Here is a 21,635-nt window from a genome sequence, read left to right on the forward strand (position 1 = left end):
AAGATTCCCAGATGACAATTTGAGGAACAGTACTATACAAGAGGGTACTTAATTATATTAAAGTTGTTAGTCTGATACCCAACATGAGCTAGGGCACTTTGCATGGGGAAAAACAACAGTTCAAGACTTCATCCTTACCTTAATTCTGAGCTTCAAGATACAAAATAAAGACCTATTTGACAACTTTGACAAAGGGGGTACTTCCTTTTTTTGTTTTTTTTTGGGGGGGGAGGAACACTTACTAAAAAATAGGACCAAGTGCGGGGACTACTCAAATATTTTGCCTATTCCAAAGGAATATGACCAGAAAATGCCCATCCTAATTTAAATGGATTATAAAGCATATGAGAAACACTTTTTAAATATCTAGGTATCTGTTTCTATGTCCTGTTAAGATTGATACGTGTTCATGAAAACTTCAAATAATTTTCAAATTACGATGGCAATATTTTGTGGGTTAGTAAATTGATCTGTTTTGTTGTTTCACTGGAAAAAAGAGGGGGAAGTCAGCACTACTTCCTGCTGTTTATTTTTGAAAGCAAAGGCTAAAAAACCATTTTAGCTATGGCCTGCTTGGGCTAAAAATAATCGTCAAAAGGGGCGCCTGGGTGGCTCAGTGGGTTAAAGCCTCTGCCTTCGGCTCAGGTCATGATCCCAGGGTCCTGGGATCGAGCCCCACATCGGGCTCTCTGCTCAGCAGGGAGCCTGCTTCCTCCTCTCTCTCTGCCTGCCTCTCTGCCTACTTGTGATCTCTCTGTCAAATAAATAAATAAAATCTTAAAAAAAAAAAAAAAAATAATCGTCAAAAAGGTTGATGCTTGATGAATTTGGTAATTTTGGTACTATTACTATCCCTCTTACAGAAAAGGAAACTGACACTCATGGAAGATAAAGTAACTTAAAGATCAAACAACAAGCAATGAGGCTGAGATCTGTAACTATTCTTATGTAAGCCCCGAACTAATCAGAATTAGTTTTGTAATAATTCACAAAGAACTTTAAACTAATGCACCAACTTACCAGAATTTCAGTTTTTCTCAACTCTGAATTCATAGTTTTTTTTTTCTTATGACTACCACTAGCCTCTACATTCTAGCACACGTTTTAGCTCCAATACCTTGCGCAAATCACCTGACCTCCATGAGCTGTTAGTTCATCTATAAAATAGACAACTTTCCTTAAAGGGTAATTGTGACCTAAATACCTAGCACGTATTTATTCAAAATTATGTAAGTTTTCAAATACAAGTAATACATGCATTTAAAAAGACTGACAAGCAAGAACATACTAAATCATTTACTGAATAGGTTTTCCCCACCATCAGTACAAAAGCAACAAACTTAAGATTTGGGGGTGTGGGTGAAGGGTCATTCTATAGGTCAGAAATCTAACAGTATAGGCCACTACAAGAGAGAGGTCATTACAGGCTTACAAGGGAGACCCAGCAAAAAAGACCTAGATATTTCTCAAGCCACATGTAACAGTCAAAAAGAAACTCAACACATTTCTGATTACCTCTAAGAATTGTATGCTTTTAGGTAATCAGGCTTAAGAGAGACTAGTAGTAGAATACAGATCAGAAGTTGTCTCTGGGCACAAGGTAGGACAGAAGAACAAACTCCAATGAGAAGCAAAAAAGTCGAAAATGGATAATGATTTTTCATTTATCAGACTGCCAAATATCAAAAAGTTTGGTAACACTGTTGCAAAGGGTGTAGGCAAAAAATGCACTGCTGGTAAATCTCTATGGAGAGAAATTTAGAAATACCAAAATTACGAAGGCATACACATCCTTTGACCCGATTATGCCACTTTTAGGAACTTACAAATCTAAAATAATGCACAAAGGAGATTACTGAGGGGGAGAAAAACAAGGCAAGGTGCAGAACAGTATGTGAAGGTATGTTAACAACTGTAGGAAAAAATGCATATATAAAAGTGATTACTTATATATACAGAGAATCTCTCTGGAAGGTAGAAACCAAACACATTGGCTGCCATCTAGGAGGGGAACTACTTAGCTGGGGAAGAGGAATTAGAAGAACTCTTTTGCACCGTTTGAATTGTACATACTAATGAATATATTATCTACTGGGCAAACACAATTTCTTGAAGTTTTAAAAATATTTTATGGGTAACAGAGAACAAATATTACCTTGAAGGAAGTAACAAATGGTACTTTTTAGCTAAGGTATCAAACATTTGCTGAAAACATCTGAACCACTATCTCTCTTTTTTATCTACAGAGGCTATAAATTTTGAGAGAATAAATGGTTTAGCCTCTAAGTTTAAAGAGAGTTAACAGTTAAAAAAAAAAAAAAACTTGATTTCTATCATTTTCCCTTCAGTTTAAACCTGACAGTTTCAATTCAACAAACATTTTCTGAGCATCTTACAAAGTGTCAGGATCTGGATACAAAGATTAATAACACATATGACCCGATAAATGGTTGAACAGATGTACCTAATAAATGGTGAAGGACAGCACTTTTTTAATGCCTGTCATATTCATGAACAAGGGGCAGCCTGGTGTACCAAAAGGAGTATTGGGCTTGAAAGAAACCAAGACTGTAATTCCATTTATTCCCATAACCAATCATATACTTCTGTATACATAAAATCTGGCAATCGTAACATCTGGACTGCCTACTTTACTACAAAAGTATTATAGCAAAAGAAGACATAGGTGAAAGCAAAATTCTTTATAATCTGTGAAACACCTCGGAAACACAATTATACCACCCAAATGAAGTTTGAGAAAAATATTTTATTTCCGTTTTTCTTTCTTTAGTTTTCTTTGCTGAAGTTATGAGTTCTCTGTTTAACTGAAGTTAGCAGAAACAAAATTGTGTTATTTTTATTATTCCTTCAAAGTTAATAGATAACAAAGCCAACCCACTTGTAAAGCATTCAAAGAAAGGTAAGTTTTTATTGAAAGTTACATATGTAGGGATGCCTGGGTGTCTCAGTTGGTTAAGCGTCTGCCTTCTGCTCAAGTCAAGACCCCAGAGTCCTGGGATGGACCCCCAGGTCATGGAGCCCCAGCCGGGCTCCCTGCTCAGTGAGGAGTCTACTTCTCCCTCTCCCTCTGCCCCTCCCCTTGCTTGGACACACTCTCTCTCAAATAAATAAAATCTTAAAAAAAAAAAAAAAAAAACTGCTAGCAAAATGCAGAAACATAAAATGCTAACTAATGTTTGCTGTGGAGGATAGTGACTCCAAAATCAAGATCTAAAAGTTAGACATGTGATTTGGCTTTTTATTCATACCCCATCAAACATTTATTAAGGGCCTACAATGTTTTGCTTCTAGGCCCCTGTACGTGCTGTTCCCTCTGCAGGAACCACTCTCTTTCCCACCCCACCCATTTGCTTCCCCACCTCACCAACCTCTCACATGTGACTTCCTCTGAGAAGACTTCCCTAACTTTCCCCACCCCTCCTCTGCATTTCGACAAAGCTGGGTTTTAGCCCAACAGAGCACTTACCACTGTGTATGTTAATTAGAGATTGTATCTCCTTTACTCAGGACTTAATCACTGTGCTGGCACCTGAATATGTTCCATAAATACTTGCGAAGCATACCAAACATTGTGCAGACAGGGATATAAAGATGAAAAACAAGGTCCTAAATTCACTAGTAGGAGACAGGCTAAAGCAACAATACAATGTTAAAATGGACAATGAAGGAGGCATGTATGGGATATCAAGGGCATGAAGAGAGCTAAGTCAACCTGGAAGCAGGATGAGTAATAATGAAGAAAGAAACAGAAAGACGATATGCCTACACTAAGCCTGCAAGATTAAATAAGAGCTAACTGGTGAAGAAAAGAGAAAGGATAATCATTCCAAATATGAGAAAAACAGGAGCAAGAGCAACAAGGTGGTTCTGAGGAACTACAAGTAGTTTGGAATGTGCAGTGGGTCTCAAACCTCAGCATGCATCAGAATCAGCTGGGACTTATTAACATACAAGTTGCTGGACCCCACCCCCAGTTTGTGATTCAGTAGGCCTGGAATATGGCCCAAGAATTTGCATTGCAAACATTTTCAGGTGACATTACTGCTACTTCTGGTCCCTAGGGCAACACTTTGGAAACCACTAGCACAGCGGAACACAGAGGGCATATAAAGAAGTAGCAGTAGACAAGTTTGGAGCAACACGACGGTGCAAATGGGGTTAAAGTTACATACATTATGCCAAAGAATTTGGCACTTTTTAAGCAGGATTTTAAGGATTTTAAGCAGAGGAGTAGGTTGAACTTTAGAAAGATGGCAATAGCTAACATTTATAGAGCACTGGATTTTATGTATTCTGTATCGTCCAGTAATTATTAGCCACGGATGGCTATTTCAATTAAATTACGATTAAATTAAATTCAGTTCTTCATCAACCAGCCACATTTCAAGAGCTCAATAGCCACATATGGCCACTGGCTAGGGTACTGAGCGAAGATACAGAACATTCATTCCATCATCACACAAAGCACTATTAGACAACACTGATGAACATTAACTAACTAAAACTTTGGAACTTTGTTATGAGATACACACCATATCATCTCCATTTTATAGAAAGAAATGTGGCTAAGAAAGATTAAGCAAATTACCCAAGGTCATAAAGCAAGTGGTGCCTACATGGGATGCAAACCCAGATGGTCTGGTTCTCGAGCCTATGTTCTTAATCACTCCTTAATAGGATCATTATTGGCAAAAATATGAACTGGAGGGAGATGACGCCAGAGGAAGGAACACCAGCGAGGAAATTACTAAGGTAAAACAGGAGAGAAATGACAAGGACCTGTACTAAGAGTAGCAGCTGGAATGGAGAAGTTAATTAAAAGAGATGTTAAAGAAGTAGAAAAGATTGGGAATGGACCAGAACTGAATCCAAAAGAAGAACAAGTGAAGTGTAGAAGATGACGCCAAAGTTTCTTTTAGGAATCTGAGGCAATGGCAATGTCCCGTACCATAGTAAGAAATCAAAAGAGCAAGTTAGGAGGTGATAAAGTCCGTCTGGGTCATTATGAATTTGAAGTGACTAAAAAAAGACACTACACTGTGGGTTATACAAGCCTAGAACTCAAAAGAGAGATTTGGATTATGAATTTAGTCATCAGTACAGTGGAAGTTAAGTCTAGAGAGAACTCAGAAGGTTGAAACAAAAAGCAGCAAGCAAAGAAAGGATCTTAGGGGGGCACCTGGATGGCTCAGTCCGTTGAGCATCCGTCTCTCAGTTTCAGCTCAGTTTATGAACTGGCGATAGTGGGATCAAGCCCCACAAGGGGCTCCACACTCAGCTCCTAGTCCACTTGAGAGATTTTCCCTCTCCCTCCCCCTCTGCCCCTCCCCCTGCAAGTCCACATGCTCTCACCCTCAAATAATTTTTTAAAAGAGTCTCCCTTTGCCCCTCCCTCACCCCTCCCTCTCAAAACAAACAAACAAACAAAACAAAACAAAACAAAAACCCAGAACCCTAGAGAATCCAACATATAAAATTCAGGCAAAAGATTAAAAAAAAAAAAAAGCCAGTAAACTGAAAATGAATTATCCAGAAAGAGAACAGGGAAGACACCTAGCAAAGAATTATCCCAAAGGTCAAAAGAGGAGAGAATGGTCAACAAGCATAAATGCTGCTGAAAAGTCAAGTAACAAAGACTGAAAACTGTACACAGGAACTGTTTCAAACGGTGCTCTAGGACCAAAGGGCAGGTTTCAACAGATACGGAATGAATACAGACTTTTTTTTTTTTTTCAAGAAGTTTCAAAATGAAGGAAAGGAGATAGGGTGTAGATGTACACATCTCCAGCAGTGTTTCTGTTTGTTTTTATTCTAACTTGATGGGAGAGACTTCCCCATGTCAAGGAGCAAAGAGTGGAAAGATTGGGAACATTACTGATAGGCCAAGGCTCCTGAGACAGGAGAAAACATTGAGAGATGAGCTCTAGACAAGACACTTTCTTTTATATCCTCTGAAAAGGTAGCAAATGGGGGCAAAAGTAAGTACAGACATATTTAGGTTAGTGTAGGGCGGTATAAGCTGAATGAGCTCATATGGCCAGAGAGATTCTATGCTGTGAAGTAGAATATGGGAGTGTCCGCTGACAATGAGAACTGAACTGCTGCAGGGAGAACAGATGAAAGACGTAGACATATATCCCAAAGCAGAATCGATTAAAGGCCACAAATTCATAAGTGGCATCCCACCACATGGTTGTGCAATCTTCTTCAAAATGATAAACAGTCCCATTTAGGAGTAGGGAGAGAAAAACTGTTGCCTTAATGTCAAGGCTGGGGTTTGCCAATTAGAGGAGTAAAGCATGAATGAGGTGATAAACCGTAAGGCCAAGCAATTAGAAGAAAACCATTAGAGTGGTGGGAGAGGGGCACCTATCAAACTCACACATGGAACCTTCTCCAAAATAATGCCATATAAGATCCTGGTGAGATAAAAGGGCAGGGGAGAAAGGTGGAAGATTAGGGCAGTTATGGTCAGGAAGTAAGATAAAAACAAAATGTAGGAGAGGCCCCTGGGTGGCTCAATCGTTAAGCCTCTGCCTTCAGCTCAGGTCACGATGCCAGGGTCCTGGGATCGAGCCTTAGAGCGAGCTCCCTGCTCAGCAGGAAGCCTGCTTCTCCCTTGCCCACTCCCCAGCTCATGTTCCCTCTCTCATGTTTCTCTCTGTCAAATACATAAATAATTTTAAAAAAACAAACAAACTTAGAGGTTTCCATGAGTACACTATCCTGGTTTCAGTCAAAATATGTTCATGGGAGTGGATGTGAAGTATGTAGTTTCATTTATTTGTCTGAATTGCAATAATTAGATAAAAGTAGCTGCTTCTGTCCCCTGAAACCCTCAGCCAGTTCTGTTAGAGCAGTAGTTCTCAACCTTGGCTATACATCATTCCATGTGCATGGAGACTTCAAAACAAAACAAAATAACTTGAAATCTGGGCCCCCTAAATCTGCTAGATTCTAATTTAAGTGGTTTGGTGTTTATTTTTTGAGGCTCCTTGGGTTCTAAAGTGGATATAGTGTCAATAACGACTGCTTAGAAAGGACAGGACTTTAGATTTATGTTATGAATTTAAAGAAAAATTGACTGGCATGAGAAGAAATGAAATAACTAAAGCAAGAAAATGATAAAAGAGGATCTAAATCCTAAATCAGATATCTGAAGATGCCCTCAATAGAAAAGTTGAAAAACCATCTTAAAGCACAGCATCACACTTAACACACAAAAAAAATTAATAATGTTTCTAAGGGTTCTGTTACAGGTTCTAGAAAACTCAGGAGTTAAATGCTTCACTGTAGCCAATGAAGAAAAAAGAAAAACCTGCACTCTACTAAGCAGAAAGAACTGAAAACCAACATTTAACAGCAGCTCTCCAGGTCAACTACAGTTCACCACTCCCTGGAGGAAAAAGCGGCCTATAATATAAGCATGATAACACCCCCCACCCCCAGAATCTACCTCTTCTGCACAAAAGGTAAATGGCAAAGAATCAGCTGTCTTCTTTCACACAAAGATTTTAAATTTTTTAGCTTCCAGATTTTCTTTCTACATCATTTACCAATAATCTTAAAACATCCAATCATTTTATAAATAACTGTTCCCAATCTTAACCTTTTCTTTTGCCATTATTGTAATGTAGTACTAAATTTTACCACAAAGTAAAAGTATTGCAGAGATGAACTGTCACAATGACCAAAAAAGACAAACATAATCTATTATCTGCTATCTTTTCTTAAGGTTTACTATCACAAATCACCCAGAACCAAGACTCTACATATACATAACAATGAATCATAGACCCTACATTTTTATCTCCCCATACCTGATGTCTTTGATGAGAATTACTTCATTACTTAATAGAAAGGCTGGTACCTTTCTATCTCAGTCCTAATTTTTTTTTTAAGATTTTATTTATTATTTGAGAGAGTAAATGAGAGAGAAAGAGCACAGGAGCAGGGGCAGAAGGAGAGACTCAGGCTCCCGCTGAGAAGGGAGCCCACCACAGGGCTCGATCCCAGATGGATCATGACCTGAGCTGAAATCAGACACTTAACCGACTGAGCCACCCAGGTGCACCTCAGTCCTAAATTTTTTAAGTTCTAAGCAATTATTCAAGTCCTTCAGAGGTCTATGTTATATAGACTTTCTGAAAATCAGACTTAATTATAAGCAGACCTTTTTTTTTTCCCCCCCAAAATTCAAGGAGTATTTAATTTCCCTTCCAGCACTAAGGTATCAACATGTTCTAATATTTAGCTAAAAAAAAAAATATATATATATATATACGACTTTCTAACTCTTCTAATTAGAGCCATAAGAAAGCAATCTTTTCCAAAAAAAATTTTAAAAACTGTTTCAACTTTCAAGAAATGTATAGCTATCTTCAAACACTGAAACAAGCTGATTTACATATTTGTGGTTATAAAAACCACCAAAACTCTCTAGACCAGGGTTTATTCTATGGTTTCCATTAAGCAATACATTATTTTATATTCATTGCTCTCTAATACTTTTAAGCAGTACTACACTTAATGATGAAAAGCAAAGAACTGAGAAGGGTCTGACCACTTTCTCCCAGATTAGCTTACTATGTGGGACTGAACAAGACACTCAAGTCTCTTGGGACGTCAATTTCTCTATTTGTGAAATAAGATTAGAAACACTGTTACCAAGACTGCTACTTGCTCAAAATTCTATAAAATGTGTAAGATTCAATTCTTTTTTCAAAGAATTTATCTATACTTTGTGAACATAATATAATCCAATTGTAAAATATACCTTACTGAACACCACAGCCAAATTTACTTTTCCTTAGCAGGTCTTTTTTTTTTTTTAATTGCTGGCGTTAAAAACTATTTTGACCTACAATAGCATTCTGCAAATCTAAATGCTACACTACTATAATCTCCATGCTTAATTTCAACCCTTAACCAAATAGTGCCATACTACAAACTGTTTCTTCACCTGTTCCCTAATGAAGTTGAAAGTAATTCTTTGGACTTGAATTTACAGAGTTATGTACAGTGCTGATGAAAGCCATCTGTTGGGAACTATGACTTTCCTGTCAAAGGAAAACACCAGAAAAAACAGCCTAGATTTTCCTGGGAACCAGCTGCAGCTCAATGAGTCCTAATCCTGCTCCAGCTGGGAAAAGCAGAAGGGTGAACTCACTACAGGTCTAATTCATCTGTGGCAGATCCTTTGTGAACTGACTCCACCCATGAGTAGCCAACTGGTAAACAACTTTACCAAAGGAGGCTCTTAACAATCACTACACGAAAAAATTCATTTGTTTCTTTAAAAATGTTTAAATCAGAACACCAAAAGTATTCGTTATTGTAATTTTAACACTTGCCAGTTCACGAAAAACAAACAAAAAAACCAATTCTATTTTAACCAACCTGGCAACCAGATTCAGTTCTCTTATATAGCTAAAATCCAAGTCAGTGTAGAAAATACACTTTCTCCAATATTCCACATAGGAAGAGAAAAAGTCCTATTATCTACGTGCTTTCACAGTATTAAAGATAAGTGTAATGTAAAAAAGTACTGGCCTGTGTGTCAGGATGAACTAAATAAGAAACAGGCAGCATGGATAAGATAATGCATTTTGCATACATTCATTTTCTATTTGGTGTTTTATGAGAAACCATAATGAAAACCTGTATTATTAAATGTTATTAAATAGCTATTACATAAATATACTACACCTATAAAATTTAACCATGTAAAATTCTCTGAGACTTCAATAAGAAAACATGTTAAAGCACTCTGAACAGTACTCAACAAATTGTTAGCCCTTAACAAATGTTAGCTATTAATAGGTTTCTATAAGCAACTGCTTACATTCCCTTGGCCTACTGATAAAGGGCAAAGAAAGGTCAAGATGGTTACATCCTCTAGATCCCTATTCCCAAAGCAATTTATAGTATCTGGCATCTTAATTAATTTCTTCCCCTTATTTCATCAATTTATTAGTAGTCAGTCCAAGTAAGTGCTACTGTCAAAAGTACAAGAAAAGTGTCTAGGTTGCGTGCATTGGCTGGGTATAGAAGTTTTGATTAGCAATGGCAAACCAAAGGTTTGCTTCAGTAGCTCAAATTTTCTTTCAGGGTGTGTCATGGGCTGAAAATGAACCAAAACACACACAGTTCCTAAGCTAAACAGAAGACCAAAAATTGCCTGCATAGTTGATTGTATTGCATTACAAATATATCTCTGCCTGAGTTATTTTTAAAATTCTGGAGTTTTTAAATAAGAATAAGTCCGCTGAGACAAAGTCAATCCCTAATTATATTTAATCTACCTCAATAACTTGTTAGTAACAAATTTTTATTTCTAGCCAGCTTATCCTCCAGGCCCACAACATTTAAAGTCACCAAAAAAATGATGTAGCATCAATTTTACTATAAAGGCCATTTCCAAATACCAAAATCAAAACTTTATTATTCTTAACTCGGTAACTTGAAAACGTATTTCCATTCAAATTCTCATCTCTACATCAAAGCTCCACTTATTCTGTGAATTTAAAATGTCAAATTCCAGTAACAAAATAATTTGGATTCCACTAAGAGTTTACTATATTGAGATAGAACTTATTTTAAAAGGCTATAAATTTATCACTTGATCTTTCTCCTCCAGGGGAGCTAGCTGGGTAATAAACTAAACAATAACATTAGTTGACAATACTTTCTCTACCCTTTCCAACTGTAATGCTTTGGCAAATTATAATTCTGTTCCACAACACTACTCAACAGAATAACACTTTAATGATGTGGCTGATTATCACAAGAGTACAGTTTTCTGGATTAGTAATATGGAACATAAGCTATATATAATTCAAGTACATTTTTCTGTGTTAAAATGAACCCAGAGAAGTTTGAAATCAAGGTGAAAATTATTCCTGAAAAGGTTCCTTCCAAGACTCAGTGTCAAAAGATACAGATCATCACAATCTCAAATAATACAGCCTCACACAAGAAACAGCTCATTATTTCTCAGAGACTGACAACACTTAATTGTTCTGAACAACAATGACTGCGAAAAACTAAAAGTTACATTTTATAAACTAAAAAAGAATCCCAAAAATATTTCACCTCTCTCTACTTTAATCCTCAACAAGACCTAAATCTTAAATTCATTGTTATGGTAGGCATCTTAAATGTTTCCCAAATGAATGTGAATAAATGAAACAAATGAACAAATTATCCTAGAGTAAAATCTGTATTTCAAAAGGGAAGAGGGGCGCCTGGGTGGCTCAGTGGGTTAAAGCCTCTGCTTTCGGCTCAGGTCATGATCCCAGGGTCCTGGGATCGAGCCCCGCATCTGCTCAGCAGGGAGCCTGCTTCCTCCTCTCTCTCTCTGCCTGCCTCTCTGCCTACTTGTGATCTCTGCCTGTCAAATAAATAAATAAAATCTTTAAAAAAAAAAAAAAGGGAAGAAATTTGCGAGGGACCAATTGTTATTTACGCCAGTTTCACACTATCACCCTCACCTATATGCCACAATTCAAGGGAAAGCAACATTCTGAATCCCCAAATGAAAGCACTCTATTACAGCCATGCAACAAACCCCAGACTGAAAATCAAAAAACTTCAGTAACAGATAAAATGAAAATAAGCACAGACATTATCCTCAAGAAAAAAAATAAAACAAAATATCATGTAGACAAAACAATTTTTTTATGGACCTCAGGTATACAAAACTAGGTTTTTTATAATCTCTGGTTTCTGATACATTCTTTTCACTGGTTCAAAGCCAGTTTTAAAATCCAGTCTATGATAGAGAAAAAGAGACACAAACCATGAAGGGGTGGAGGTAGGGGGAAATAAGGATAGATAATATAATTAGAGAATATAACATAACTATAATATAACAATAATAATATAATATATAAAAATATTAAAAATATAAAATTGTATAAAACATAATAATGTAATTGAAGAATGTGCTATGAAGTTAACACCAAAAACATCCACAATTGTGTACCTGACGGCAGTGACAGGAATTATATGTAACAACTCCCAAGAGGCAGCAGGTATAGCTGTTATAAAGACTGGAGCCAGACTGCCAAGTTCAAATCCTAACTTTGCCACTAATATCTCTGTGACTTGGAGAAATTACTAAACCTCTTTTATGCCTCAGTTTCTTCACCTGTAAGATAACGGTACCTACTTCATTGAGTTGTATGCGAATTTAAAAGTTAATATATGTACAACTTTAAAGTAATGCCAGGCACATAGTAAACACACCAAGTTAAACAAATTCACCATAAAGTACCACAATACTAAAGCTAGCTCAGAAATTTCCCTTATAACATGGATAAAACGTTTACATCACAGTGTCCCATGGATTTTCCTCACTATTTATCAACATGAAAACATAAGTAACTTTAAGTGTGTTCACAAAAACTCTTAAAAATACAGTATTTCTACACAGCTGATCCCAACCGAAGAAGCAAAAACCACTCAGTTGTTGATAATCTAACATACAGTTCTACAGTTCCTTCCAAAGTTTGCTATCCCAAAGAAATAAAAGTTAAAACTGATATAGATAAAAATAAAGAGGAACTTGAAATAACGCCATTTGGGTTCTAAGGAGAGTGTCTGGCCCCCAATAGGTGCTCAATAACCATTTGCTAAATTAATTAAGGCCTAAAAGTTAAACTACTCCCGGCCTACACTCTTCTTTCTCCATCACTGTCGAATACACTCTAATTTTTTTCAGAATACCTACGTTCATAATAGCAAACCAATCAATTTTAAAAAAGAGGAAAGAAAGTAGATTAAAAAAACAATGTAAAGAGTAAACATACAATCTGTTCAGAGAAGGAATAATTCCTCACTGTATTATCATTTGGAATGTAAACTTTTCCTATCCTTGGGGGAAGCACTGAGGAAAATCACTACTGAAAATAAGACTATTTAAAAATATATAGGAAATCTCACCAACTCTAATTTCATAGATATTATAAAATTAGTTTTCAATTCAGACCAGTACACATATATAGAAGTCTCCATTCAATGAAACTCAATTTTCCTAAATGTATACTCCAAATTTAGATACTTTGGTTAATAACACTATATATTACAGTTACGTAACCAAAAAGATATTTCTAACCAAAGTAAACCAGCAAATCTCTACTGGATTAAACTTTTTTTTAAATGTAGGTCTCAGATCAGCTGCAAAGTAAGAATTGTTGGTTAGATGGCTCTCAAGGTCCCTTTCAAAAGTAATATCCTAGGGTGATAGGACTCAGATCCATTCTATAGGGTACTATATTAGCTACCTTTTAAAAATACGCAAAACTGTCATTTTATGTAGGACTAATATTCTTAAAAATTGAAGTATCTAATTCAAGCAAGGGAAACTATAATAAAAGCAAGCACTCAGGTGTTCTAACAAGAATTTATAATATATATAATACTCACAGATAGAACACTGATTTCATTATAAACTATAAATTATTTCCTGTTTCCATGTAGTTTAACCTATAGATCATTTGGTAACAATTTCAGGAACCAATCTTTGTACTTCTTTTAACTTCAGCCATATGGGATCAAGAAACAGTTCTTACAGTAGGAGTTCTGTAGGACTGAACTACAGAATAAAGCATTTTAGTTACTTGGCCAGCTTGAATTTTTAATACCACACTTTTCATAAATGCTCAAATAACAAAGAACCATTCTATCAGAATCATTTCAAGGTTTCAAGGGTAATAACAGTAAGATAATGTTTCTATTTCAAATTCACAGGGAAAACAACCCTAAAATAGATCTCTAAAAACTTAATCAAAGAAAAATACTGTTAATTTTCAACAGCTATTTAAACAAAAATCTATAGGTGGGCTATTAACTGCAATTAATTTAGACTGAATCTCAAATATTTTTAAATACATTCAATGTTAACTTTACAATCTCCTCATCCTAAAAGTAGCTGCCCTGGTCTTAGGCAAGACAATGATTATTTGACTATACTGTGTACTAGTGTGCATCAGTACTACCACTCTCCCCAGAACTACATTCAAAACACCTGAAATAAATTTACAGCTAAGACGCTACGTCAATGTAAAAAAACTGCTACTAACAATATCATCCCCCAATATCTATTTAAGGGCCAAATTTTGCTATTTCTTAGTGTACTTTCAACTGCACAAAACAACAGCACGACATATAGAACACAGTAAAGTATACCACTGTGTATCAAAACTCACAACTCCACAGAACTTTAGGAATAAAGGATACTTTATTCCTGACCCATGTAGTTACACCTGCCATAAACAATAACACTTAAGACTTCATCCTATGCAAAGATATATGACAGAAAGAATACAATAGAAATACGAACTGATGAAAATCCTTAGCTATTACTATGGGTCAGGAGAATCATTCTCACTCCTGCCTAATGATAATGCGCAACAAAAAGGAAAAGAGGTTCTTAGAGTCACCTGCTTATTTCAAATCCAAGCCTCCAACATTTAGAAGTGCTCATCAACTTCCAGGTATAAGACATTATAAGAACTTACAACAGCCTCAAAGTTGCATGCTTATCTAAATATGTTCTAACTGTTAAATTCTTATCTAAATCTATTCTTTTAGGTACATCAATACACTCAGGCGTCAAATACTTCTAAGTATAGGGCAACTGGTAGCTATGAATTCTAACAACTCACCAATAAAAAACCAGAAGTGATCATTCCATGAGTCCCCAAACACAAAACCTGAAGGTAACTCCTATATAACTTCTTAGAAATGTGACTTTGTAGCATGCTACTATCATCAGCTCTATGAACACTGATACATATGCCACCCTTACCTTATCCTTTTCATGTGGAAGGAGTGACACTGGAGGTAAAGAGGAAAGAGACTCACAACTCTCTTTCCCATCCACACTGGTTGCTTTAGTGTTGAGCCGATAAAGAGGTCCATCTTTAAGGAGTCTGCCGTGGCCAACGGCTCGTTTAATAGCCAATCGTAACTGCTGGTGAAAGCCAGAGGCAGCACTGCCTCCAAATAATGCAGACACATCCTTCTGACCTTTCAAAAAACGTTCAATGCTTTTCAAAGTTGAGCCACTGGACTCTGCCAAGCCCTCAACTGCCCGCTTGATCAGTTTATTCCAATCTACATTTTGTTTATTATCCAATTTTCCATGGTTTCGGGGTTTAGGAAGTGCTATTCGCCCAGGATTATCAGGATCTTTATAGGAATTGAGTCCTTTATTGGAGACTTTTAAAATTGTTCCATCTTTAACACTCAACTCCAATTGTTCTAAAACAGTTTTACGATCCAAGCCATGGGATGAAGACACTGCATTGCATATCCTTTCTTCTGAAGGACGCTGTTTTTGCTTCTTCACTTTTTTGATGGCCTCCAAAATCCACTCCGTATACAGCGGGTTAGCGAGTTTTACCATGGTGAAGGATTCTGTATATCCATAGAGTCGTTATCCCTTATCCTGATGCTGAGTAAGTTTTACACCATGGAAAACAACATTCTCGGAGGCTGGGAACCAGTTAACCATAGCATACAAGTTTTCTGGCCTGAGTCCTTTCTCCTTTCACAAAGCAGAGAGCCTCCTCACTTTCACTTTAGAAACCAAAACAACCTGTTATTTGAAATGTCTTTAAATTTCCCAATAAACTTCTCAATAGCACCACACATGGGTCTCTTCATAAAGTTGTTAGAACTCAAGAACATCTCCTTCCCAGCAGAAAAATGTGCATCTTATGCCTGAAAAACAAACAAGGTCAGTTTTCTATCAAGTCCCATTTCATAAATAAGCTGTAACTGAGACATCCTAGTCTTTAAAAATAATCAAATACCAAGTGTTTACTTGTTTTAACGAGTTTCTATCAACATTCCAAAAACAATTACGTATGTGAACCATTGGGGTAAAAAAGAAAAAAAAAAAAAAGATGAATAATTAGGATACAATGAGGAAACAAGATGAGATATACTATGAATGACCTTAGGCTACAACTTAGCAGGAGGGTGCTGACTATACTGTACTCCACAATCTCTGCTCACCAGTCTATGAACTGAAACTCTTCCTTGATATCTTTCCCCAAGAACCTATTCAGCACTTCAACAAGTATCTGGATTAGTAGAAAGAATCCTGCAATGAAAGTAAGAGTGAATCTTTCATCTTTCAAAATTCCAGACACTCAAACTGCATAAAAACAGTCAATTGGGCAAAAAAACCATTGAGAAAATTTTAACTATTTTATATATTATAAGAAACAAAATATGCAATTTACACAGATCAAGTTCATACTGTATGTACAATATTACTGTAAACATTGCAAATGGAAACAAAAATAATATTGAAAGTCAAGTAAGAAAAGTCCTTCAGAATTTTAAAATCCAAATTCATTCAAATTTTAAGAATTACACGCGGACAGCTTGTCCTAAACTGAACTAAAATACTAATAATCAATAAACTGAAGGGAGAAACTGTCAAAACGTTCATAACCAAGCTACAGACAGAGAAACTAGAAGTGAGAAATGCCCAGAATCACTGGGTTCAAAAATGCACACACTACATATCAAATGTACTATATTGCCTGTTGGCAGGTTTAAAGAGATCTCACAGATTCAAGATTGCTGACCTGAAATGTACATTAATGAGTAAAACACAAGCACATAAATACATTTCCTCTCCAGGATCAAAGTCAATATTCTTTCAAACAAAAGAATTTGGCAGAAACAGGTCTTTTTGAAAATCACCAAAATAATGAATTCTGAATCAAATTAACTTCTTTGCTTCCAAAAAATAAATATGATTTATGTTTTTTTAAGAACGTCTGCTCTTATTCTGAAGAGCATTTACATTACAACATAAACAATGACAGAAAAATGGCTCCCGCAGCAATTATTAAGGCTGACATTAAGATCAAAAGGAAAACTAAGAGATATTAGGAAAGCTACAGTCCTATTAACTCTAATAGGAAAAAAAAGACTGAAGTAAACACTCAAACCTGAGCCAAGATTTATTTTTAAATTAGCTGACTAAAAAGAAGCCCCCCTGAGAGAGCTATGCTTCATTTTGGTGAGAGTCTCGAGAGGATAGAAATCATAGTATTATTACTCCAAGAACGTTCATTATATAGACATCAAGGCTAAACTAAATGAGAGGTTGCAGTCTGAGTTTAAGAAGCTGGGAACGTCCTAACTGATTATGCTCGCAGGTAAACGAATGAATGACAGCTACTCATTGTCTCCCTGGCCAGGGTTTTCACCAGTCTCCAGGTCTTCCGAAAGTAAAGCGCCTGCAGACTTGAACTTTAACTCTCTGAAAGTACACCAGCGGCTGGAGAGAAAGTACAACTTGCTTCCGACAGTCCTTCCCCGGTCTCCATTCCCCACCCCCAAACACATCTTCGCGCTCTCTTTTTAAAGAGCGAGAAACTTTAAAAACTTGGAACTACACAGCCCTGCAGCTTGCCAACGGGTAGCTTTGCCGTTCCCATTAGATGGAAACAGAACCCGAGGACTAAGTTAACAATGAAATCACGTGAAAGAGTTAAGAGCAATGTATCTCCCATTCCCAGCTCCTCCAAATCCTAAGCTCCACAGAGGCAGGTTCAAAGGAGGCGTTGGTGGCACGCAGGCTGCCCAAGGAGCCTGACAGGTCCCGCAGCTCCCGGCCAAACCGGCCGAAGGTTGACAGGCAGCCCGCCGCCTCCCCTCCCAGCACAGGGGCTGACAGCCCGACAGACACAACACCACACGTGCTGCCTCCTCCGCACCACAACACCCGCCAGCCTGTCACCCCCACTTGCCGCCTCAGCCCCGCTCGGATCTCCGCGAACCCGGCCGGAGCCGGAGAGCGAGCGCCCGGGAGCGCGGGCAAAAGGCGCCGCGGCCGGCTTGGGGCGGCGAGCGGCCGGGCGCAGGTGGGGCCGGGGCGGTGGGCGCGCCCCCGAGGGAGAGCGGGCTCGCCGGCACAGCCCAGCCCGAGGCTCCGCGGCCTGGGCCGCTCGCCGCCCGCCCACCCACCGGCTCCCCGGGGCTGGGCCCGGCGAGCGGGCGGGCGGACGGGCGGCGGGGGCGTTGGGCCCGCGAGAGCCGGGCCGGCGGGCGGCGCGCTGGCGCGGGGCGGGGGGAGCCGGGCGCCGGCCGGGCGCGAGGGGGCGGCCTCGGCGCCCCAGCCCGAGGCCTGGCGCAGAGCAGCGGGAGGCGGCGCAGGCCGCGGCGGGGCCTGCAGCGGCCCGCCGACCCCGCGAAGCGGCGAAGCGGGCCCCGGAGTGGCTCAGCCTCGGGCTCGACGGCCAGGGGCGCTCGCCGGTGGCTCCTCGGCTACTTACCGGGGGGGAAGAGAACCGGGATCCCGGGGCCCCGGGCCGGACCGCGGAGATGCCCCAAACTGACACGGCCGCCATCTTGGAGACAGTGAGCTCCGGCCGGGGGGAGGGGAGGCGAGGCGGCGGAACAGCCGCGGGGGGAGGGGAAGCGTCGCGAGGGAACGGCTGCCTGGGGGAGGGAGCGGGAACAGCCTGGGAGGGAGGCGAGGGGGAGGGAGAAGGGGAAGCGCGAAGGGTGGCGGGCGAGGAGCGGGAAGAGCTGCGCCGAGAGCCGGGAAAGGCCGGAGGGCGGGGCGGGACAGGAGGGAAGAGCCGGCCGGGCAGGTCACGTGGGGCCGGTACAAAAGGCCAAAGCCAAAGTGGGAGGAGGACCTGATGGGCCTGGAGGCCAGCAACTGGGGGTTCCTTCTCGTCTTTCTCACGCTGTTAGGTCAGGCGGATAACGGGAAGGGGAGAGAGTGAGTGTATCCCCATTACACAGTTAGGGAAACTGAGGACAGGCGCATGGGTGGGATGGCTTCCGTAAGGCAAGGAAATCCGGTGGCCAGAGATCTGAACTCCTGAGGATGTCTGTTTACAGTTAGTAGATCCTCCCTCCCCAGTTCTGTGCCCTCACCCCCCTTCCACAGTGACTCTCCCAGAACCGAGGTTGAGAGCTGGGGGGATGAGGAGGGGACAAAGGGCGGGAGGAAGTTGCCTCCCCTTATGATTCCCTTTTTGCTCTCACTAGCCCCCCACACATCTTACTTACCCTACTGTAGGAAAAAGAGGAGGGCAGAAAGGGTGGAAACTTAGACACCCATATCAAGCCCTTTCACCACAATGACTTCATCCTCCCCACAACAGAGTCTTGTTGGACCTTAGCAAGCCATTTTTATAGAAAGACCCAAGTCACTTGTGTCCTGTGACTTGCACAGGGTAACACAGCTCTTTTGTGGCACACATCTGAGTTTGAAATCTCTTTTGTTCCACCGCCTGGTTTTTACCCATGCCCTGTTCAGAATTGCTTTTTTCCGAATTGATAGCTGAACCACGAACTGGCACTTCTTGTGGCCTGTCTTCTACTGGTGACATATATGTTTCTTTGTCTTGTCTCTAATCTAGTTTAAAGTCCTTAAGGCGGAGATTGAGTCATACTTCATTTTTTTTCCCTGCAGTAAGTGGCAAATGAAAAGACATATTAAATGCTTAATAATTTTTAGTGGAAGTGTTTTCCTGCTACTGGACCTTTAACTGTTTTGTGTCCCACCCCTATGTAGACAGTTCTCCCCAACACCTCCTCATTTTATCTCAGCTTTACCTTTTAAAGACCACCCCTTCACTCACTGCCTTAACTTTGATTTGTATTTTCTTTCTGAATTTTTGTACTATTGACCACTTGCCCTGTTCCTTTGGCACTTGATATGTTTCTCTTCTATACATTTTTTAATATATTACCAGACATATGCTCTTTGGGAATGCCTCTGCATCTCCAGTGATAGAGTCTTGTACAAGCAGCACAGACTCAAAAAAAAAAAAAAAAAAAAAAAAAAAGTTCCTAGTGAGTGAACATTTCTTCAGCCACTAAGAAAAAGACGAAATTTTACCCCCAACACCAGCCCTGCCTTGTTTATCTCTTTAGCTTTTCTCCATTCTAATCCTTAGCCTTATTGTTCTACACCACAGACCATCTAGATCATTCAGTAATAACACAGGAATTTATATCTTCAGATGGTGGTCCAGCCAACTCTGTATTCTAGTATTAACACTGATAACAGAAGTGTGGTGTGGTGAGATTTACTGAATCACTCTTCATCACTTACTTCCAAGCCACACCCCAGATGAGAGAAATTTGGGAATATAAAATAATCTGTTAGAAAGGATATTTTCCAAACTAGATGAATCAGACAGATGCAGTCTTAGGTAAAATGGGAGCTATTTGTAATGGAAATACATTCAGAAGAAAAAAAAAAATGCAGTGGAGAGTGGGGATTCTCATAGAGAAATAAAATAAAGTTTTTATTTCCCAAAGAGGACAAAGTTGTATTAATAGTAAATGAGTTCTTCGTGTGAGACTAGTATGTAGTCTTCACAAGAAAAATAATACAGAGATGTGTTGTGTTTGCTTTTTGATAGTTTGGAAGAAAACTAACCATAGGCATTCCTGTGAAAAGAACAAGCTGGAGTTTAAGCTCCTAGTAGCAAGAATATAAAACAATTTGCAACAACAAAGCACAGTTTAGCTTTTCAAACGACTTCCATAGAGAGTCTTTGCTTTACATTTGCATAATTTAATGGCACATTCAAGAGGTCTTCTCAGAATAAAAGGTTTGCAACAAAGATCAAAGCTCTCATCTCTTGCAGGTTAAAAAAACAATCCCTAGCACTGAAAGGACAGCTTTTCTTCCTTCAAATTTTAGTCAGAATTCAGCTCTGGAGGATTGGCAGCTGAAAGTTACTTACTCCTTCCACATTTTGCTCTAGGAAGCCCTGCCTTTTAAGCTATATTTGTTAATTACAGTTTATGCAGAGTTCAGCTAACCCGAAAATAGGAAGGGTCTTTTATCCTTGTTTCAACAGGAATAGTTTTAGTCCATTTATATTTAGTATAATTACTGCTGTATTTGGATATATACATGCCATCTTACTATTTATTTCTTTTTGCCCACTTATTCATATCCCTTATTCTGTTCTTTGTTGCCTTTTTTGAATTAAAAATTTTCATTATGCCCTTAAGTTCCTCTATTAGCTTATTAATTATACATTCATTTAGAAGTCAGAGATTACAACATGACTGTTTGACTTATTACACTCTAAAATAAATGATTACCTTTACCACTTCCCCAAAAATACCAAAACCTTAAAATGCTAAGCTCCCACTTGCCCCTTCCCCTTTTTTGTGTGTTTATTTTTGTCGTGGATTTTAATTGCACATATATTTTAAGCCATACAAGATTTTATAATCATTTTTCTGTACAATCAATACCCATTATATTTACCTACATATTTACCCTTTAAGGTACACCTTGTTCCAATATGCATTTATGTGCTCCTGCCTGGAATTTTTTCTATTAAGAGCGGGTCAACTGGTGACAAGTTCTCTCCATTTCTGTTTGCCTAAAAACTTCCTTCTATCCTTAATATTTTTGCTGGGTATAGCAGTTCTAATTTAGTAACTTCTTTTCCCCTCAGCATTTTAAAGATGTCCCCTGGGGATGCTTGGGTGGCTCAGTTGGTTAAGTATCTGCCTTGGGCTCAGGTCATGATCTCAGGGTCCTCAGATCAAACCCTGCATGGGGCTCCCTGCTCAGCAGAGAGTCTGCTTCTCCCTCT

At 39.0% G+C, this 21,635-nt stretch overlaps 1 protein-coding gene across 1 annotated transcript in view; it reads right to left on the minus strand.

Moving 5' to 3' along the window:
* Nucleotides 1-18,420, minus strand: part of KAT6A (lysine acetyltransferase 6A) — a 114,448-nt gene extending 96,028 nt beyond the window's left edge. The window contains exons 1-2 of the mRNA XM_080797494.1: nt 18,327-18,420; nt 14,834-15,750 (exon numbers count right to left, since the gene is read on the minus strand). Coding sequence (XP_080653620.1) covers nt 14,834-15,433 — 600 coding nt within the window. The 5' untranslated portion in view covers nt 15,434-15,750; nt 18,327-18,420. The remainder of the gene's footprint in view (nt 1-14,833; nt 15,751-18,326) is intronic.
* Between the last annotated feature and the right edge of the window lie 3,215 nt (nt 18,421-21,635).

This window comes from Martes martes, assembly GCF_963455335.1.
Source record: "Martes martes genome assembly, chromosome: 2".
Taxonomy (NCBI): Eukaryota; Metazoa; Chordata; class Mammalia; order Carnivora; family Mustelidae; genus Martes; species Martes martes.